Genomic DNA, 22,855 nt, shown 5'->3' with positions numbered 1-22,855 from the left:
CACACAGATGGAAGCACGTAATTCGTTACCTGTTTCGAGAAGATGTAGTTCCACTTGTGGTGTGGCTGAATGACAGAAAAAAAGAGAAAGGATGGAAGTAACAGGACTTTGTTTGGTATTTCCGTAAACAGTGGCATTAATATATAATCCCCCTATTAGTGACCATAATATCTAAACAAACCCTAACATAGCACAATGGCGCCTTTGTTGTATGCAGGGGCAGTATAAGGCCTTCATGGCACAGTGCTATATACACAGGACAGGGTGCTATATACCTTTACCTATTATGAAACCCTATACTATTATTATTAAATCAGTCATTGTGATAGGAAAAAATTCTTGACCACAAGCATAATTTCTTGACTTTTTATTGACTTTCTTGAATGGTAAGTTAATGTCTGGGCCCTTTCCCCTTCTTTATTAGTTCTAGGTCCTTTATAGAAAACTTAAAACTATAAAATAAGTTAATACTTGACAGTTTTTAGGTTTAGGACCTTTACATAACATTGAAAACATAAAGTAAGTTGATAATTAGTAGTTGTTGATAGCTTCCTGATTACATGGCTTTTGTTACCTACTGAGAAAAAAAAAGGTCATGATGAATAGTTGATAATCTTCTCTTCTGCAGAAACAGCCTCCTCTTCCTATATCATGTGTAGTTATTGGAGACTCACAGGTGAAGTATGTGTCCCAGGTGTTGGTTTCCTGGATACAAGTTACGAGATTTGGAAGAAGTATTTGTGGAGATAACTCCATTATTTTATGTTGTTGTCTCCACATGGGACCAACAACATACCCTGCTGTTCCTTGAGGAGAATTCTGGATATGTACAGGCAGTTGGTGGCAGCTGTCCTGATGTTTCCATTGTCGTCTCAGGGATTTAACCCCACCACAGCAATTTGTTTACTGCAGAAGGTGACTGGCACATAACTGTTCTCAATGAGACAGCATACATTTTCAATAAAGGTCTTTCACCGTTTGCCCAGGAGCTCTCTTGTCAATGGAAAATATTTCTGAGTTGCAGAAAGATTTCCCAGGATGGACTCAATCCTTCTTTTTCTAGATATAAGCTTCTGACAGATGCAGTTATGCATTCTGTTCAGAAGATAGATTCATCAGATAGATTTCGTGTGTCAGACCTACAACAGTGGAACCTCAGCAAAGTATGCTGAACACCGCTGCTCATCACATCATCACTACAGATAGGTCTAGGTATACACACAGCCATCAATCATATAATAGAAAACAGAACACACATGCATTATCAGTTAGTTTGTAGGCCAGATGTTTGTATTGTGAGGATGACACTGTAGCGGTATTTCAAAGTGGGTTACCTTGCTATACCGCTGCTTTGACTCACGTAGCTGCCACGAATGGTGACATGTCTGGCAAGAATAGTATTATACCGTGTTTGTTACAACCTGTCCCGGTTCCCACGCTAGGCGATCGCTGGCTTCTCTCCGTGCTGGGGAAAGTCAAAGCCAGGCAGCCAATTAAAATGCGCAACGTCGGAACAGCACCTACGTAAGCGCCTCTCTTCTGGCTTCCATTCGCTCCTCGCTGACCAGCAGACGATTTTTGCCTCGTTTCTCATTGGCACCGAAACTGTCGAGCGCTCCCTAGCGCGGGAAACGGGACAGGTTCTACCAAACGCGGTATAAGTACAGCTTCTGTCATTCTTCAAGAAGGATGCATAAAAATAACCAAAAAATACCAAGGAACATGTCAACGGATTGCCAGTCTTGATATATAAACCAAAATTTTCAACAAAAATAAATCTTCCAGGTCAGTAAAAAAATGCAAAAAAGAATTGCAACTCTCATCATAAGAAAATAAACCCAAAGTCAGAAGCAACTTCCATAATTTGCCAGTCCTTCAAGTTGCCCCTCCCTGTTCACTTAACAGTAATAAGTAATAATTACATAAAGTTACGACATTGCAGTTTCGATTTCTACTTTTTTCTTTCAAATAGCAACGAAGTAAGTAGAAATCGAAACTACAATGTCATAACTTTATGTAATTATTACTGTTTATGGTATACACATTTCATTTTTTTCAATTTTGAACTGTAATTTGATTTTAGAGCACATTACGGTTTTGAAAATTTTGCCTCGAGGTCCCATCAGAATTTTAAGTAAAAAAAAAAGTGGCATCCTTCTTTCACCACTTATATTTATTGTTAAGACAAATAACCATTGTTTCGCGAATGATTAAAAATGTCCAAATGTGATCCACCATGTGACTGCATGAATACAGGAATACTATGGAAGTTCATTGGGAAGAAATTTTACAGCAGTGAAGAAAAGTATTCCACAGAGTCATTTTACCTTCTGTAATGTGACTTCAGCTTTTCACAGGTACAGCTGACAATAAAATCACTCCCTTCAGGCTCAACTTTCATTATTATTTTGGTTTCAGAAGTTCAGATTTGTTTTCTTTGCCCAAGTATGTGCAAAGGAAGTGTTCCATAACGATTTTATTAATTGCGTGAATGGCTCTTGTAAATGGAAGACAGACAGGGGAGTGAACAGAAAGAGGAAAGAGAAGGAGCTCCCTCCATCACACACACTCACAATTCTCAAATTTTAGTGAATCTTACAATGTGGAGACAAAAATAATTATTTTTTCAAACTATCACACTTGGTGTTGCATAATGCCTTTGACGGCTCCATATGAATTTCACAGAATATCAGAGAAAAATTTTCCCTGCTACCCTGTCCAAAGTTACAGAATATACACATGTAACAAGATCTAAATCTTCATTAGGAATTATTTTATATGTGTATTAGGGACCATACCAATCAATAGCCAAGAGAAATTAACAACTCCAATATTGAATGACGGATTCCACTAGGAATTAGGTGGCCTCAGTGGCTCAGTCGGTAACGCATCTGACTACCATGCTCAAGGTCCCGGGTTCGATCCCCGGCCGGTTCAAATCCGGGAACTTTTCTAACGTTGGAAGCGGTCCCGGCGCCAACCCAGCGTCAAATAACATGAGTACCTGAGGGGTAAAGGCGGTCAGGGGCATGATGCTGATCACATCACCCCCACTCATGACCGGATCAAGTAAGTGTTACCCCCACACCCCCTATACACCTTCATGGCATGGTGCTAAGCACAGGGGAGCACTTTACCTCTTTTTTTTTTACCACTAGGAATTAGCATTTTAGTCATATTTATTTTAATTGGTATAATATAAGAGTTTATTACTAGTTTAAGTATATTTCAATTGATAATGGCATTTTTTAAATCATGAGTGGCAAAATATTATTCTTGAGTGTTGTACCAAAAAGATTGGATCAAAATAATCCTTTCCCGGAAAAATTTTCCTCTCTTAAATCTACGCTAATATTACCTTAAACCTGTCTCAAATTCGAAATTTATCAGCTGTCGGCCAGAGAACAGCCAGTGTCAGCCGCAAGGGAAACGATTCGGCATTCCCAAACCCGAGAGGAAAATGTCGAAACAGGAACCACTAGAATTTACAAGTCCAGCAGTAAAATTTTTTACAAACAACGACATGTTCCAGAGGGTAAACTACATGATTCCTCCACTAAAGTGTCATGCTACATTCCTAATATACATATTACTTGACACACTTCCATGTCATGTACAACTGTACGAACTTACATCTATTCTTCTTCACAAAACCTCAAAAGAAGAATCGCCCAACGAAGTGTTAGCAGTACAAGAAGTTTTCACACCAAATGTTCCAGTTTTTTCATCAAAGGGCTAAAATGATTGATCCACCTCACGAAGTTCGTCTCAAAAACAAGCCGTACACATAGAGATTATTCCTCCAGGAACATAGTTCTCCCATTCCGAGGACACATACGACCACACATTCCATTGGTCGTTACATGATACACTCAGCAGCAAAAGTGTATTTATCAATATTCCAGTGCAGAACAATTCTCATTGCCAGAAGAAATCACTTTTCTACCCTTAAGTTGGAACTTTCCCAAATTGTCCCTTCCCAAAGTGCAAGTACGAGAAATGCAGACAGCAGAACTCTACAGGGAAGATGTTCATTCAGTGTGCATACAGTGACAGACAGAAGGAAATGTACAATCCGGGTTGTCTGACTTTCATCAGTACATTCCACACAAGTACAGTGTGGCAGACACGTAGTGGTACTGTACTCTCAGGTACAGTAAAATTCTACGAAGTATAGTCAATCAGAGCTGAACATCGTGTCTGGACTAAAGGATGTTTATCCTAAATGGACAATGTTACGATTCATTTGTTCATCGTACTTTGGGTGAACGACATCGAGGTCAACAATGTTGGACATTTCACTCTCACCATGTGTTCAATGCATGTTTATGGAATTATCAACGAACAATTTTAATAGAAGATAAAGACAACATTGATATGCATGGACAAAAGGTGTAACAATTGCGATGCTTAAATATTATTTCTACGTGAATTATTAATTCATATGTTATATATTTCATATCAAAGGATGGACTTGAATAAGTAAATATATATTGTTAATATAAAAATAAAGACGGTGATTCATCGATAATAATACAGGAAAACTATATACATACGTGCTACGATTACATTTATGTTCGATAAACTCAGTTCGCAATATTCGGCATACGTGTTGGCCCTAGTAACCAAAAATTACTAGCAACACAGGTGCAACGAATTATGTATTTATACAAGTGCTTCAATTTATTTCTTATTCAGTGCTCCACATTATTTACGGTGAAGGAAGGATATTAGTTATCTATCATTCAATGTTAACACAAATTTATTATGTAATTTTGAGTCTCTTACCTTCAAACGGTGCAATGACTGTCTCATGTAGACAAACACATTTTGTGTCACAAGAGGCTGGTCACGCTCTGAAATGACAAATTAAATGTGTGTGTTTTGACGGCCGACGCCATGTAACGTCAGGTCTCTACATCAACAAATGCATGTGTTATGTTATGTCACGCTGATCCACTCACTTATTCAGCAGATATAATGCGTTGTGTTATATGTTCTTGTGTGTTAGTGGGTTTATAGGATATTCACTTTGGATGGGTTCATGGTTTTTACTTTATTATTTTCATGTTTTGGGTATTTTATTTTTATTTTGGTTTCTTATTTTATAATTAATGGTACCCCTATAAGATTGGATCAGACATAAAGACGAATTCAAAAGGGAATTCTTTTCCAGAGAGGGACATCGTAACAATCCGTAGTATCTTTTAATTATTATGGACAACGAACTCCAACTTCCAGTCATTCAACCATCGTTTTCCAATCAGGAAATATTCAGAAACATCACAGGTATGCAGTGTCAGACAGCACTGAAGCTCTTCCTGGTCATCAGCGGTATAAACATGTAAACGGACGAAATCCAGGAAGAGGCTACAGTCCTGACTGTGCATTTGTTTAGTAAATTGAATTGCAATAAATGTCTGGGAGGCAGAGTGTTTGGGGTCAGTTCTAATTCAGTTATTGAGGAACAAGTTACGATTGAATAGAGAGAGGAGGTTCTAGGGAGTGTGTGTTAACGCGAGTCGCAAGTCAGACTCTACGTACAGTCACAAGCATAACCTCTCCCAGCAGATCTTCAGTTGGAGTACAGAGACAGGTATACCCTTACATTACCCATGCTGATCCAGTCTTTAGGGGCGTTAAACTCAAATGTCATGTGTTGCCATTTAAGTGTGTAAATTTAGTACCTCTAGCACCTTACCACCAAGCTCACCACGAGCAGAGAGTGCTTTATCATCAAGGATGAATGATGATTAGTAAGCTACATTCCTAAAAGATCCCCCATACCTAAGGGTATGATACGACATCTATCTCGTTGCACATGCAGGGGTGTAAGGGGTGATCTTTTCTTAAGACACCAAATGTCAACCTCACTTCCACATAGTACAGCCTGGACTGCATTGCTGCAGACTAACGAGGCTCTGGCCTCTGAACCTATGGTCAGTATAATCCTCTGTGGAACTTGTTTTTGTGATTGTCCCTTCATCCATCTCATTTTATCACCAGTGGTGTTGCAACATATCGCGAGGCCCTGGACGAGATTAGAATCCAAGGCTCCCATCCTTTTTGTTAAATTTGAAATCTCAATGAGGAACAAGTTACGATGCATGCATGCATAATTATATATCAGCAGATTATCATATTTAAATAATAATAAAAAAAATACTGACAAAATTAATATTTACAGTTGACAGAGTAGTACACTTTTAAAGATATTTTCAGGCACTACGACATAGCAGAAATATCCTTAAATATGCTAAACTTTAAAAAAAATTAGAAACGCAAACTATGAATATTTAAATATAACCTATATTATTGTTAATGAGATATTCTTCATTTCCTCATTTTAAAATTTGAAGGGTGTAAATATCACAAACCATGGCATAAGAAGAAAATATTCAAGCACGCACATAAAATGTCAGTGCTTGGTAGACAGGGGGAAGGGGGGAGAGGTAAACCACAATCCTGCCTAGAGTGCAAAAATATCTAGCTATGACGGTGCTTCTTCCACACAATTGGTTTCAATATCAACAAATCTTAAAATGGTAGTCATTTGCTCCATTTGGTGCAGCTAGTTTGACTTTCTTATTTTATAAATGAAGTCATTTTTACTTTGTTGCACATTAATTGTACCAGTTAATTTTAAATTTCAGGACATATATACAGTGTGTCCGAGAAAAAATATACCAATAAAGAATTTAAATAACTCAACAATCGTTAACGATAGAAATGTCAAATAACGTTTATTTGGAAGAGGGAAGAAAGGATTTTTTTTTACCACCAGAAGGGAAAAAATCGTAACATAATTAAGCGCATGTGCTGCTTTGTTCATGAGTAGGCTGTACAATGGCACCATTTACTGTTTTGTCAGAAAGTTGAGTGCTGCTTTTGGTTTGCAGAATTGAAGTCTCCTGTAATGGTACAAAGAAGATTCCGGCAACAGGAAACACCAGAATGTCATTACATTGTTAAATGGTATAAACAATTGCTGGAAACAGGGTCTTTGTTGAGGAAGAAAGGTAGTGGTCGGAAGCGTGTGAGCGAGGATAAAGTGGTTGCAGTTCAGGAAGCTTTCCAGAGAAGCCCGCGTAAATCTGTGAGACGTGCTAGTTCTCAACTTCAAATTCCACGTTCTATTGTGCATAATATCGTACATAAAAGGTTAAGGCTTAGAGCCTACAAATTACAGCTTGTTCAGAAACTAAAGTGCAGTGATAAACCCACTAGGTTTGATTATCCTAGTGAAGTCATTGATGATGACATTGAATTCCTGACACGTGTAACATTTTCAGATGAGGCTACCTTCCACATTTCCGGAAAAGTCCATAGGCTTAACTGTAGAATATGGGGTGAGCAGAATCCGCATGCAGTTGTTGAACATGAACGCGACAGCCCCAAGTTGAGTGTGTGGTGTGGTTTGACACGAGATTCCGTAATTGGGCCCTTTTTCTTTGAGGAAGCTACAGTTACAGGTGCAAGTTACCTGCAAATGTTGCAACAGTATGCTGTACCTCGTATACCTCATGGGTACATGTTTCAGCAGGATGCCCCCCCCCCCCACATTATGCCCGTTGTGTTACTAACTTCCTTAATAACAATTTCGCTGGTAATTGGATTGGGAGGGGTGGACCCATTAAATAGCCACCACGGTCACCAGACTTGAATCCTTTGGACTTTTTCCTTTGGGGTTATGTGAAGACTATGGTTTACCAAACACCTGTGGTAAATGATCTCAATGATCAATGAAAGAATTATTCATGCATGTGGCTCCATCACTCATCAAATGTTGAAGAACACTTGGATGAAGGTTGAGTACCGCCTTGATGTTTGTCGCGCCACCAAAGGAGCACACATTGAGATCTACTAAAGTAAAATTTTTTCTTGTTCTTTGGTTAAAAAAAATTCTATGATTTTCTCTTCAAAATAAACGTTATTTGACAATTCTGTCGTTAACGATTGTTGAGTTATTTAAATTCTTTATTGGTATATTTTTTCTCGGACACAATGTATATATATTGTAGAGATATGGAGATTACGAATACGAGAAATCCTCATCATGGTAATATTTACGCTTGTTTATTTCCTGGAATTGTCCGACCAGCGGGCGATCCCAAGAATGCGCTAACTTTGTAACTTCCGTGAAAACAATGACTGAAAGGCAAACGTGTGGATCTAAACAAGCTCTAGCGTGTTCGAAAGGTTTAACAACCTTTCGAAGCCTAAGATTATAAAAGGGAGCTCACTCCCCGAACTCGCTCTCATTTGGATTACTTTTATCATCGAACGCTCATTTGACTCTCACTCGACGCTCATTTTGGAACATTAGTCTCTGATTACACTTGGACACACTACAACACATTACAACTACAGAACTACGACGACGGAACACGAAGTTACGGCTGCCTAGCATGTAGCGAGTCACGCGGGATTGCTCGGATTTGTGAGCCAAGGGTCGCAGGATAGAACCTTGGCATCAGTCACCATTCGGTCTGCAAGAAGCATCTGGACAAGAACATCACTCACCTACCAGGTATGAACAAGCGTAAATAACCTTTAAATTCAACCTTCCATATCTCTTCCCTCTTAATCGGAGCAGGTTCAGCTAACAGATACAATTAAGCTCTACCTAAAATGTATAATTGAAACATCCCTGTGACCTCAGATCCCAGGTAAAACGGGATTACAACATGGTGGAAGTGCTTCAGGCCCTTTTTGCGATTGAGTACCCTTCTGTACAAATTGCTTTAAATTAAATTCGTCTTCCCCCCTCCCACTTTGGGAGCATTTTTGAAAGTAAATTTTTAGTAGTTACAATTTCATACTCCCACAGTACGCTTAAGATGCGTCAGACCCAGTGACAATTTTGTATATTACCCTATGGAATACAACCCTTCTTTTCTTTTTGTTCCGAGTCCCCCCCATAAAATCTAGTTCTTCTGCATAATTTTCATTCAGTACGTATTTAAGCATCATTCACACAGGAATGAGAACAATTGCTTATATTTATTTGACAGACGATATATTAATGGAATAAATAACTGCATACCCATACTTTCATTTGTTCTTTGGTCAGCACGACGAACTTTAGTCTATGAATACGTCACAGATAGCATTGCACGAACACCTAGATTCCTCCCTCGACCAAATCATAGAGTTAGCTACTGCAATTACGGCGGAACCAGTAAATTCACAAACTTTATCCCCAGTCCCCTCCCCTCCACTAACACGGTTAAGATCTGCTAACAGAAACTACCCTCAATTTGTACTAGGACTAGAAACACCCAGCAAAATCCGACACCAACCCTTAGCAAGCACTCCAGCTAACGTCCCTACTACCTCTAACAATACTAATAACCCTGATAACGTTACTGTAGAAATTTCCACCACTAACATGGCCACCCCAATCCCAACTGCGTTATATCCAGCGCCTTTTAGCGGGAACGACCCCAAGCACGTTGACCCCTTTTTCCTCAAGTTTCAAAATGTAGCACATGCCGCGGGATGGTCGGAAGCTAAGCGTAAAGAGATTTTGCCTTCATTTTTGACAGGCACCGCTTTGACTTATTTTCATGATATACAGAAACGACCTAACTTTGCAGACCTGACATATACACACATCAAAAATGAACTAAGTACTTTGTTTAGAGGCTCGTATTTATCAGCGGAGCCCGTGCAAATAGTCTTAGCCAGAAAACAAATAGTTACAGAGCCAATTCACACCTATGTTATTGCTAAGAAGGCATTAGTCCAGCAATACTTCCCGAACGCCACTGAAGAACAAACTCTATCCTATATAATCACGGGACTGCGAGCCAAATACATTGGCTGTTTATCTAATAAGCACTTTGCCAAAACAGAGGAATTAATAGCCCACCTACAAAATTTCGAACGCCAACAATTATTGATTAATTCCCGTATGATGGAGGAGAAGTTTGAAATTGACCAAGCAATAGCGCAAGCAAGCTTGCATCAGACATTGACCCAGATGCCACTTCACAACTGTTCTCATGCACAGGTCTACTCCCCACTCCCAAGTAATCCGCAGAACCCGAATCAGCAGTTTGTAGCATATAACCAGAGTCCATCCTTTCTCCCACCACCACCCGCTCATCAAGTCCAAAGTCTGCAATCAACTCCCGCTCCCATCATTCCCTCCCACACAATGTATCAAGGACACAATTTCCCTTCTCAGTTTTCCGCTTCAGAGCCTGTCCTGGTTTCTCGACCAAGTTCTGAAATTCCTCGCAGCATGGCGCCACCAGCTGTGTCCAACGTGGAACACGCTCCCAATACTGCCTCTGGTGACGATGTAAATAAGCTTTCGTCCCAACTTGGAACCTCTGCTTACATTCACACGAACAAATGAACACAGCCTCCCTTTTTAATTTCTGCTCAAATGTTCTGGAATTCGCGAAAAATGCTAATCAGAGCACACATGATAGAGGGAATAGAGTTCACAACAAGGGGAATAATAACTCCCCTTCCTACAGGGGTAATTATAAGGCTAATCCAAGAGGAAAAATTAGATCGAACTCTCGAGGCCAATTTAGGGGTAATAATAATAATTGGTTTCAATGTCGAGATCAGACTCGAAATATGGGTAATCGCGACGATGCAAATACATCGGCCTGTACGTTCTGTGGTCGCTATAATCACGTGAGCGACAACTGCTTTTACAAACCACAAAGAGATAATAGTTTAAACTAAAATCATCTTCGACTTGCAGGAACGAAATCGAAGATAATAGTAGACTAGATAAAGTTCATTGAGAGAAATGGCTTATATTATATCAATAGTAGCAATACAAGGGAAACAAGTAGATTTACTTATTGACGTGGGTTCCCAAATATCAATTTACCCCTCCCACCTCCTTCCTTCTGAAAGAAAAACCTACAAGGTAAAGTCCACAATCCAAGGTGTGTCCGGATCAAAACTGAGTGTGTCTGAAATTCTAGTTCTTCCTATCATAATTGGAAAGCATAAATATTCGCACCCGTTTAGAATTATAGATTCAACAAATGTCCCTCCCCTTTTAGGAAATGACTTTTTGCGAACACAGAGGTGCGAGATGTCGTTAAAAGACAATACAATAACTCTTCATCATTTAGGACGTACTCCAAATTACAGTATTTTGAGGTCAAAGTACAAAATTCACCAGGTGTCGCATGACATATTCAACCAAATTGAAAATGCAAATGTGTATACGGGGAAAGCTACCCTTTCAAACACAATTCAGTTAAGTCCACGATCAAAAACTTATATCAATTTGAAACTTACCACTACCACACCTAACACCCCTAAGCCTGTACTTTTTTACCCCATCTGCTTCCCTTATGGCTCAGCATGCAGTAGTCCTTCCCAATGCTACAGTAAACCCTCAGTTACCTGTCATTCCCATACACAACCCTATTGAAAAGACTAATCCTGCCAAGAAAAATGATGATGATGCCCTGTTCTTTCATCAAGTATTTCATGCACAAGCAGAAGATTTTGATATTAGCTCAGAACAACGTAAATACCCCTATTTAAGAGACATTATTGACGTTTTAGAAAACAAAGATCAAGCTAGTAATCCTAAGCTAGAAAATCTTTCCTATTCTTGTACTCAAAAATGGCGTCTTATACAGGACTAATAAAATCAAAACTGGTTATCGGGATAGACTTTGTATCCCCCATGCATTAAGAAATCAAGTTTTCGATCTTATTCATGCACATAAAATGAATGGAAGTCACCAAGGCGCACAAAAGTCATATAATTTAATGCTTATGCGCTACTTTTTCCCTAATATGAAGAAATTTGTATACGATAAGGTTCGACATTGCATCCCTTGCCAGATCTCAAAGAAACCACAAGGTTCTAAACCACATACCTTACAAACATTTCAACCAGCCCAAATTCCTTTCCAGCGAATTCATATTGACGTTTGTGGACCTTTAGTCTCTTCTAAAACGCACAAATACAAATATTTTCTATCAGTAGTTGATAGTTGTACTAGATACGTCATTACAGCTCCTTTGGCTAATCATGATGCACAAAACATAGCAACAGCTTTAGTTGAGAAAGTCTTTCTAGTCCATGGCCTCCCGGAAACGATTTATTTAGATCGCTCAACACCCAATTCAAGTTTAATTTTACGGGAGTTAGCTAATATTACAGGCATACAACTAAAATATGTAGACACTTGTGCACATTTCACGAATGGGCTAGTTGAGAGTTCATTTAGCTATTTAAAGAAAGTCATGAGAGTTTTTGTGTTGGAGAAGAAGGTTTCGTGGTGTGACTATTTAGCTAGTGCGACGTTCAGCCACAACATTACAATCCATTCTGGATCACTCCAGAGCCCGTATTTTACTTTGTTTGGCTACAACCCAAGGATCCTAGCAGACGCAGTCCTTCCTTCGAACCCTGACAATATCTCCCAGACGAACGCACAGAGACTTGAACTCCTGACATCCATACGTAAGACCGCTCACGACAACTTACACAAACGTTTCGAACAACAGAAACAGTACACAGACCGCACTTCTAGGCAAATACAGTACTCATCAGGCCAACATGTGTGGATTCTAGATTCCTGGCGTGTCAAAAGCTTTTGCGTCCTCCTATAAGTACAAAGGAACTATTCTTCGAAAAGTTAACGAGAATTCCTATGAAGTTACTTTCATCGACGGAAGAAGCAAACAAAAAACCGACACAATTACGGTTTCTAGGCTCAAAGCCCGCTACGACTAGTGCCATAAAAACCCCACTAACATTCATTAACATTCCACTCCGTTATCACTCACTTTAGCCTCCTCGCTACGTACATTGCACATGCTAACATCCCATGATCCAGCATTTTCCCACGCTTACCCCCCCCTTCTTCACTTCCCGTGCTCGAACTGCACTTCAGCATCAGAACGAACTCCTTTTTATTTTTAACAAGACCAGGATTACAGAATGCTATCTCAATCGTCGGAACATTTATAATAAATCTCTTGCCTAATAATTAATTTCTACTGATATTTTAATGTTATTTTATAATTTGCGATTATACGCATAGTAATAGTCAGAACATATCACTTAGCTGATTTGACTAATAAGTACTTAGCGCGTTTATGCTTCTAACTAGCAAATATTTTTTTTCCCATTTGCTGGTACATATACGCTCAAATGGAAAAAAAAAGAGTACAAAGAAATAAAGAAAGGAGGACCTAAGATAGAACAAGATGAACGATTTAAAGAACAAATGAACTGCGTAGAACTTGCTGAACTTTTGGCTTTTGGCCATAGCAATTTTTTTATTTACGCTCAGGTGTAACGCGAACTGCTTCTTTGAAAGCTGCAATGCACTAAATATGTTAACAAAACATATAATAAATATAGGCAAATGTTCCCACTCTCTCCTTTAATTTTATAGTTCAATTATTGATAGCATACAACATGGTATAGCTCATATCCCATGAAATTAAAACCTACTCTCTTTTTCCATGAACTTTCATATAAATCTATTACTTATTCTTTTTTCACTTATTTTTCAATTTTTTTTTTGGTTAGCAGCGAATCGAAGGCGCTTAATCCTTTGCCCACAATACACGTAAAATTCTTGCAATTATTTTTATATACGACATTTACACATATTACAGACGGAAATGTCTCGTAATCACTTAGATCATTCTATTATCGCTGAACTCCCCTTTCTTTTCTCATTTCAGACTCCTACCACAAGATGTCTCCCGCTCATTATGCTATTATCGCATCCATCGTGATAGCTCTTCTCGGCATACTTATTTTATTGGTATTATTAATTATATCTTGCAGTTGTTCCCCCAAATCACGTGTCACAACACCCCAAAAACGATTAAAGAAACCTTCTATCAGTGCCCCGATTGCTTTACAATCAATTTCGCATGCCCCGGAGACAACAGTTATTCCCCCACCACCCCCTCTTCTCCCGGCCCCTTTCTCCTCTGGTACGAAACAAATAAATACTCCAAATCAATGTACCACCACTTTTCCGAAAGGACGTCGACTTCCGGCACCTCAAGTGAAGCCACCGCCGCCCCCGGCCCCTATTCCGGCTATTCCACCTATTCCCCCCCATTGCCCCCCGGCGAACTTTCTTTATGTAAACCTGTCATTCATAAACAGGTCCTCTTAAAAACTCTGCGTCATATAAGTATATATATCGCCGTCACTGCGATCAGATACTACCTCCCCCCCCTCAACATTATTCCCCAGTTTCATCTGAAAGTCCTTTTTCTGTCGACTTTATCACCCGCCATCATTTATTATAACTCTGCTCCACTACCTTTTACATTTTCCTAATTTTTCCTTTTTTGCGCTTGTTTCATTCTCATCGCCACGATTGCTGCCGGATCACTCATCATGACGACCTCCTGCCTGTGCTTCCGAGAGAGAGATCTTGGCTCATCGAAGTGAACGGATGACGATCTTGTGGACTTCCAGCACCGAAGGACCCACTTCTGTCTGGACCGATTGGCTGATTTTCCCATCTTCCCGACCGCGCTGCAGAACTGGAGCGTTTTCCTCAGGAAGTCTCCTGCTGCAACGACGTCGTAAGCTTGAGTTCCAGACTGCCATTCAAATGACGTCACGGCGACCTACATCGGCAAAGCCCCTCCCACTCAGTGCGTGATGACATTGTTTACCTGCCATCACGTGGCATGATTCCTTTCTTCGGCCGCAAGTGTGCTCCAAAGTTCGGCCTCCATCAAATAACGTCAGGCTCACATATATAGTAAACAAATATGTCGTATACAGCGCCAGGGTTGTGACCACGGGTGCTGACACATATTTTAGTGGATTTACATTTTCACGCCCTGTGTGAGATAAGAGTCTTTGTTTTGTGTTTTATCGTCTGCTACAGAATACACTCCGCCTATGGCGACGTGCAGTCTACGGTGTTGCCATGGTGATGTTAGCTCCATGCTCCGCCCAACCTTGTGTGTGTTATTCAGTGTGTACTTTGAACTCCGCAAACAGTCAACAAACCCACGTGTGTTGTGCGACGTTCTTTCACTGTGTGCTGACCTGTGTTTTTCCAGCTGTTATCGTGTTGTCATGTTTAATTCAAAACTAGTTAAGTGTAAAACCTATACGATTATTTTTTTTATATGCCTCAAGACTTCGTTTATTGTTGCTCCTACTCTTTGAGTACACAAGAGGCTGTGACCTACAGTTTTAATTGTTTTTCTACGTGTTTTTATTTTTTTTTCAACGGTGTTTGGTGCTATGACTCTTCTGATGATATCCATATTTTTTTTTTGGTGAATTGTTTTGTGTATTGGTATTCTACAGTTTTGGAATTTTTAATAAATGAAAATTTTTAAATATAACAGGGTCGATTAACTTAACAATGGGAATGTAGAGATATGGAGATTACAAATACGAGAAATCCTCGTCATGGTAATATTTACGCTTGTTTATTTCCTGGAATTGTCCGACCAGAGGGCGATCCCAAGAATGCGCTAACTTTGTAACTTCCGTGAAAACAATGACTGAAAGGCAAACGTGTGGATCTAAACAAGCTCTAGCGTGTTCGAAAGGTTTAACAACCTTTCGAAGCCTAAGATTATAAAAGGGAGCTCACTCCCCGAACTCGCTCTCATTTGGATTACTTTTATCATCGAACGCTCATTTGACTCTCACTCGACGCTCATTTTGGAACATTAGTCTCTGATTACACTTGGACACACTACAACACATTACAACTACAGAACTACGACGACGGAACACGAAGTTACGGCTGCCTAGCATGTAGCGTGTCGCGCGGGATTGCTCGGATTTGTGAGCCAAGGGTCGCAGGATAGAACCTTGGCATCAGTCACCATTCGGTCTGCAAGAAGCATCTGGACAAGAACATCACTCACCTACCAGGTATGAACAAGCGTAAATAACCTTTAAATTCAACCTTCCATATCTCTTCCCTCTTAATCGGAGCAGGTTCAGCTAACAGATACAATTAAGCTCTACCTAAAATGTATAATTGAAACATCCCTGTGACCTCAGATCCCAGGTAAGACGGGATTACAACATTATATATAATGTATGTGTGTGTAATTCTTGATCTCATGTTGCCAAAGTGACCTATAAGGGCCGAGAGGGCGATCCAAAAGTCCCACAACATCCCTTATAAATAGTAAAGGGGTTACGCTGGGTACTATTGGTCATAATAAAATCAGGTTAGGATTAGGGGGAACCACATTGGTGTGTTCCAAGCGGACGTCCGCCATATTGAATTCAACTCAAAATTTTTAATTGGAAAGGGGGTGATGTGATATATATATATATGACATTGCTTTCTCACACCTGGAAAACGACAAATTTGTTACAGTCATGCAGTCGGAACCTTTTCCTGATTAAAGATAGGTTGAAGAAACCTTCACCTCTGCATTTCTCGTGAAATTCTAGCTTCATTCTACTGTCGGATTAAAAATTATAGATACTCGAGTTTGGACCCTAATTAAAAATTAAGCATTAGACCTATTTAAAAACGAGTTACATCAAAATTTAGCTCTTACAATTCTGTATTAATCTATGCTAATCATTTTTTTTTCGAGTATGCCGCTTGTTTCAAGTTGTGCAAACGATCACTCTCTTTGCAACTAATTAAATATAAAACGGTTGGTCCGATCGTGATGAAATTTTAGTATGGTGCAAACAGAAAGGTTTTAAACACAATACTTAATTTTCAGATTTTTAAAATTTGTTAAAAACCCGTTATTTTCAATTTTGCGAAACAACGTTTTCTTGGTATTGGGTAGTCCTACAAATACAATATTGGTCTTTTTTTTAAACTCTTCGCATCGGTTTTTAAAATACATTATAATTGCCAATTCATGTTGCGAAACCGATTTTATACAGATTTTTATTCAACGGAGTAAAGCTCTATGTGGAACACAGCAACATGGCACAAAGCGATGCCCATTGAACGGTGGAAACTGCGGACTACCCCAGTGAGACAATGCATGTATATTGTATTAGTTTCTGTAACTAAGTTTATCTTTTACATACACATATACAAACCCTCTACTATGTTAATAGCTGAGGGCCCCCTAAAGGCTTAATTGTCTCCGCACTGCGGGGTTTTGCAGCTTGTAGATCCGGCACTGACTTTACCTTTACCTGTATATATTTTATTTGTTTCTGTACCCCTGAGTAACTAAGTTAATTTCTTACATATTCACATACGAACCCTCTACTATGTCAATGGCTGAGGGCAACCCAAAGGCTTACTTGTCTCTGGGTCTCCCCACACTGCGGGGTTTTGCAGCTTGTAGATCTGGCACTGCTTACATTAATAATTATACAAATCGAAACTCTATCTGTGAATTTAGATTATAACTTTTCTTTCTTTGACATTTGCATATTCAAAAGAAAATACAAATACTTACTCATCACCTCTAAACATAAAAATGATTTCTGGGCTGCGAATGACACTTTTACTTGACAACATCATTAGATCTTGCTCTTTAATGTTCAGCAGTGAGAATATGAATATGCTAAATTTGCCCTGAATCAAACTACTCAACACTAGCTTCCACTTCCAGTTCATCGTAAGTTTCAATTTTAAAAAAGATTGTCCTTCTGTTGTGACTGTTATTGGAAGAGTAACAAACGGAAGGTGACACAGGGTACAGAGAACACTAGAAACTACTGTAGAGTTGTCAAAGCACTTGTGGATGTTGTTGAGGTGATTTCAGATACCACTCTGATATATTTATAAACAGCCTGTAATTTAGTGCAAAATCCCACCATTTTGTTATTTGCATAAATAAAAATATATAGATCATATGCCATGGTTTTGTTAAGCATTTGTTTAAATGAAAAAAGGTAAAGTTCCCCATGTATATAGCACCATGTCATGAAGGCATCTGGATGTGGATATTCTCGATCTCGGCCATTTTAGAGATACCCCTCAGGTACCCATTGATTTGAGGTTGGGTGAGCCACTTTATGCAGAGACAAGGCCATAGCGACTAGACCACCACGACTCCCATAGTTGTTTTTTAAAGTTGCCTTTGAATAATAAAAAAAATAAAAATAATCCATTGCAATCCTTTACGTACATTAAGAAGGTGAATGAACCAATCACATTCTTCAGGGAATATTTGTAACTTTATAGTGGATCCCTTGTATTATTATTACTTTTGGATACCAGTAACAAAACTAATTCAATAATAAAATGGCACGCACCTCTGTACATATATTTAAGGACAACTAATAACCCGTGGCATAACAGCCTGCAAGGGCCAGTGCATACCTACCGACAGACAGCCTCACTCCCACCAGAGGTGGGAGATCATTCAACCAGTTACGGGGGACGAGTGGTCAGCACGGTGAACCACCAGTCGTTGTTGTAGGTTGTAGCTCCCCAATTTCCTCACAATGGTGGATGGTCACCGGTCCCATACATAGGCCTAAATATAAAGAGGAAAGATGATACGCTTCCCCCAGGAGACTCGAACCTGCGTGCATCTCGTAGCCGGAGACCAAAGCATGACACCCTAGACAGCAAGGGACAATTAAGGAGAGAGGTTTTCTATAACATATTTCAAACTGCGTTATAGTGCGTGAAAATAACATTTCAAACACATCAATTTATAGAACATCTACATAATTCCCTTCTTTTGACAAGCACAAGTTTTCAAATGCGCACAATATCAATCAGCAATGCAAATTAAATACATATCTAAGACTACATCTTCAAAGTAGAGCAAGTTACTGAAGTTGTAATTATTAGTACTCAAATACTGGGCTTATTACGATGGGTGTGAAGTTTATTCCATTGAAAGCATACTGTGACTTGTATTCTTATTTATCCTTATACACAAGCATCAAGCTTATTATTTTGTGTTTATTTCATGTTAAAATTCAATTTGTATGACAATTTTTTAGTGACCACTTGTCACTTACTATTGACCGAAATCAGTTCCATCAGTTTCGCAATACATATAAGGAGCAGCATGAATTATTTCTAGAGAGAGGCTCAGAATGTAAATGCCTAACCTGCTCTCATGTGCAACTTTTGCTTGTTAGGTTAGACATTCTGTAGTTTACATTGTCTACTTAGCCTGTAAATTTAAGCCCATGTAATCTATGAGTAGGTAACATTTTTATTATTCTTAATCTAAAAAATAAACCCACATCATCTAAGAATAAGTTTCCCAATTGCAACCTGGTTTAATATTAGGTACTAGGGACCACATACAAACATTAGGAGGTGGGCCAAAAGGGTGCACAGGATGGAGGTCCCGCTTACTGTTTACTGTTTATGAGTAGGTAACATATGCAGACGTATGTTAAGGCACGTCGGTGAACCAATTTCATTTGCAAAGTGGTGCTCGTGTTATTTATTTAGCATCTTTTATATCTATATGGAGCAAATTTGTGCCCTAAAACTGTGATAAGTATAATGTTAATACTTATTTATAATGTGGTAATATTTCAAAATGTATGAGGGCATGCTGAAAATAATGCTTCCTATTATTTTGTTACGGTGTAAAAGTATTTTGGATTTTGAGCAACCATGCATTCTGCTCATCAGGCTTTCCCGCTTCTCCACAGCAGGTTTCAAACTTCTATCGCCAGGGGGTGTTGAACTATAGCAAGGAAAATGGCAGTATGCAAATATACTATGTCAGTGCATCTGAAGCAGCATGTGGTGATAAGAGTATCTAACTGCAGAAAATGTGACCCCAATTGACATTCATTGAAGAATGAAGGCTTTTTATGGGGATGAATGTGTAGACATCAGCACTGTATGGCATTGGGTTTTTCCTGCTTGTAATGAAAATCACAGCCAAGGAACTCTCAATGTGTGTGACAAAGAATGGGGGTGGAAGGCCGTGTACTGTAACTGATTTATTTATTTATTTCACCTATAACAGATGAAGGTCATCCGAATCATATCAATGAAATAATTACAAGAGAACCATCGCATGACCCAGGCAGAGCTTGCATTCACTTTGTACAGTTCATCCACACATGGAGCAATCTCTCCTTCAGAACAAAAATGCTCGACCTCACACCCAGAGCAATCACAACTGAAGTGATTCAGTATGTGCATCTTGGTTTCAGTTACAAATCATCCACCATAAAGTCCCGATCTGGCTCTGTCAGATTATCATCTGTTTCCAAAGCTTAAGGAACACTTGAGAGGAAATTAACTCTGATAAACTTAATATTCAATTTTCTGCTTAAGTTTTTTCAGCGATCGATTTCCCCACTCATCTGGTGGCTTCGTCAGGCATGAACTGTCTTTCTGTGGCTGGCTTGGTTCCTTCTTCTTCCGCTTGCACTTGTGGCGGTGCTAGTTGATGCAACCCTTTCACTTTTTGTTGTTCTCGTGCGGGTGTAGAGCTTCCTTCTGTTGCAGCGCTTCGAGATTTTGGCGCTGCACAAGGCAGTTCCAGATTTTGTCGTCTGCTTTCACTGAACGGTGTTTGTTCGCGTGCGCATGCGGGCATTTTTGTGAAAGTTTGGGGTCTGTGCTTGGTTTCTTGTCACAGGTGAGGAACAGGTTGTGTGGGTGCTTGTTGCAGGGGAGGGGTAGGTTGGGTGGGTGCTTGTTACTGGAGAAGAGCAGGTTGGGTGGGGATTTTGCTTGCATGATTATTTTTGAAGAGCCTATGCTGTGGTTTTCATCTATGAGGTGGCAAGAAAGGCCTGTTCTTCTCCTCCCAAGTCTGTGGTCAGCATCATGCTCCTTGAGCCTTTCATCAAGCCGACGCTTTGTCATCCCTACATACTTGCCTCCACATGCGCAGGTGACCATATAGACACCACTTCTTGCATTGGGGTCGGTGTAATAACGTTTGAAATGGGTTAGGTGGGAGGCTATGGAAGGAGGGGGCTGGTCTGCTATCTTGAAACTGTGTCTGGAAAGGACTTTTTGGATTTTTTTGGTTAGGTCAGGATGTCGGGGGAGGCCGATCCATTTTCCTTCCATCTTTTCTTGCTGGAAGTGTGGTTGGTTCATTTTTCTTCTTTTGTTAGTGTCCAGGAGTTCGAGGAGTTCCTGTCGGCTGTACCCATTGCTGATGCCAATGGAGATGATATGCTCAAATTCAGTTTGTAGGTCTTCGGGTTCCGAGGTGAGGTTGATGGCCCATTGGAAGAAGTTGAGCCAGATGTTTTTTTGCCATGCAGAGTGACTAGAAAGTTTGTGGATGTATTGCATTCCGGAGTTGGGTTTTCTGAATTTATTGGTCTTGAATTTGCCATTTTTCCTGCTTATGGAGAGATCTAGGTAGTTTAGTGTGTTGTCTTTTTCTTCCTCTGGTATGAAGTGAATGCTTGGGTGAGCCAAATTAAGCAATCGTACAGCTTCTTGTAATTGCTCAGGGTTTTTGTAAAGGAGGATGGAGTCGTCAGCATACTGTCTGTAGCCAATTCCGGAGAGGATGGGTGAGGACAAGATATTGGATTCTATTGCATTCATAACTATGTTGGAGAGGATAGCGGATAGATGGTTTCCCATGACTAGGCCTTCCTCTTGATAGAATAATTGGCCTTCGAACTGAAGGGCAGAGGTTTCCAGGCAAACTTCCAGGAGGGAAATGATTAGTTCAGTTTCATACGGGGTTTTTGTGTTAGATAATAGCCACTTCCTGGTTTCACTTACGGCAAGGCTTCTTGTTATGGACGGGTACATTTCCTGGACGTCTATGATGGCCATTTATATGCTGTCTGATCCCATGTATCCATTGGTCATTTCCTTTATTTCCTGGCTGTTTCAGACACAGTACTTCAGATGGTGGCTGTGTTCACTGATCTTCCGTTGTAGCCATTTTGTGAGTCGGTTTCCTGGATGTTTGAAGGTGGCGACTATTATACGGAGGGGGGTTCGATGTTTGTGGGTTTTTGGGATGCCATAGACTGCAGGGATATCTGGGTCATGAACTTTTAGGTTCTTCCTCTCCTCCTCTGTGAAAAGGAGGGGATGAGTCAAGAGCTAATTTTGATTCTAATGATGAAGTGCAAACAGAAGTAAGGCTGTGGCTCCATTGTCATGATCAACAATTCTACAGTGACGACATGAAGAAACTGGTCTCTTGATGGCAAATGTGTGTTGATCGCCAGGCCGATTATGTGGAAAAGTAATTGTGTATATATAGTTGACCCTGAGTTAACCCATCCGCATACCATTTAAATGCCTTTTTTTTTTTTCCATGAAATACCATTTAAATTTGGCTATCTCCCGTGAAGGTTGCACAGCAAGACAAGATGTCAAATATTGTGAAAACTATCCAAGCAATTTACGTGAAAATTTTATATATTGAAGTGGAAGTATAGTAATAAGTACGCACATATGCAGTTTACTTGAAAGATAATTAGAAACTCACCTAATAAATTTGATCACACACATCTTTGCATTTCATTTCCATTTCTCAAACTTTTATATTTTTCCTGCCACAGCCACCTCTTCCTCACTTTCACTACACTCTTCAATTTCACTAAAACAAAATGAACCCCCGTGTTCATCTCCACTTCCAAAATCCACATTTTCCTCTTCATCGCTATTGAAAAGCAACTTTTCAATCACAGAATCTTCTACAACATTCTTACGCAACATGTTTGAAAGACATAACAAATGAAGGTTTGTTTACATGAGAAATTACTGAACAAAACACGCTGGAAATGGTATGAAAAACTTAGCAGCACAAACATACACATCATAGATTTGAAAGATCATACAACCTCTGCCATCTATTGAATGAAAAAGAAACTACGTGATGAAAATCGGGAACCCGTCGATTCGACGACTAGGTACAGGAAGCGAACGTCCAATCAGGCCGTCGATTTGATGACTAGGTAAGCAGATGGGTTAAACATATGTCAAGGTGAAGA

General features: G+C 39.6%; 1 protein-coding gene across 1 annotated transcript; it reads right to left on the bottom strand.

Annotated features, from left to right (window-relative positions):
* Nucleotides 1-20,333: 20,333 nt before the first annotated feature.
* On the bottom strand, nt 20,334-21,683 carry LOC146000612 (uncharacterized). Its single transcript, XM_083138368.1, has one exon. It carries the CDS (start codon nt 21,681-21,683, stop codon nt 20,334-20,336), a length of 1,350 nt encoding a protein of 449 aa, XP_082994494.1.
* Nucleotides 21,684-22,855: the final 1,172 nt, after the last annotated feature.

The sequence above is a fragment of the Lepisma saccharinum genome, chromosome 16 (genome assembly GCF_977018435.1).
Source record: "Lepisma saccharinum chromosome 16, izLepSacc3.1, whole genome shotgun sequence".
In the NCBI taxonomy this organism is placed as follows: domain Eukaryota; kingdom Metazoa; phylum Arthropoda; class Insecta; order Zygentoma; family Lepismatidae; genus Lepisma; species Lepisma saccharinum.
This window is presented reverse-complemented; position numbering and strand designations above follow the sequence as displayed.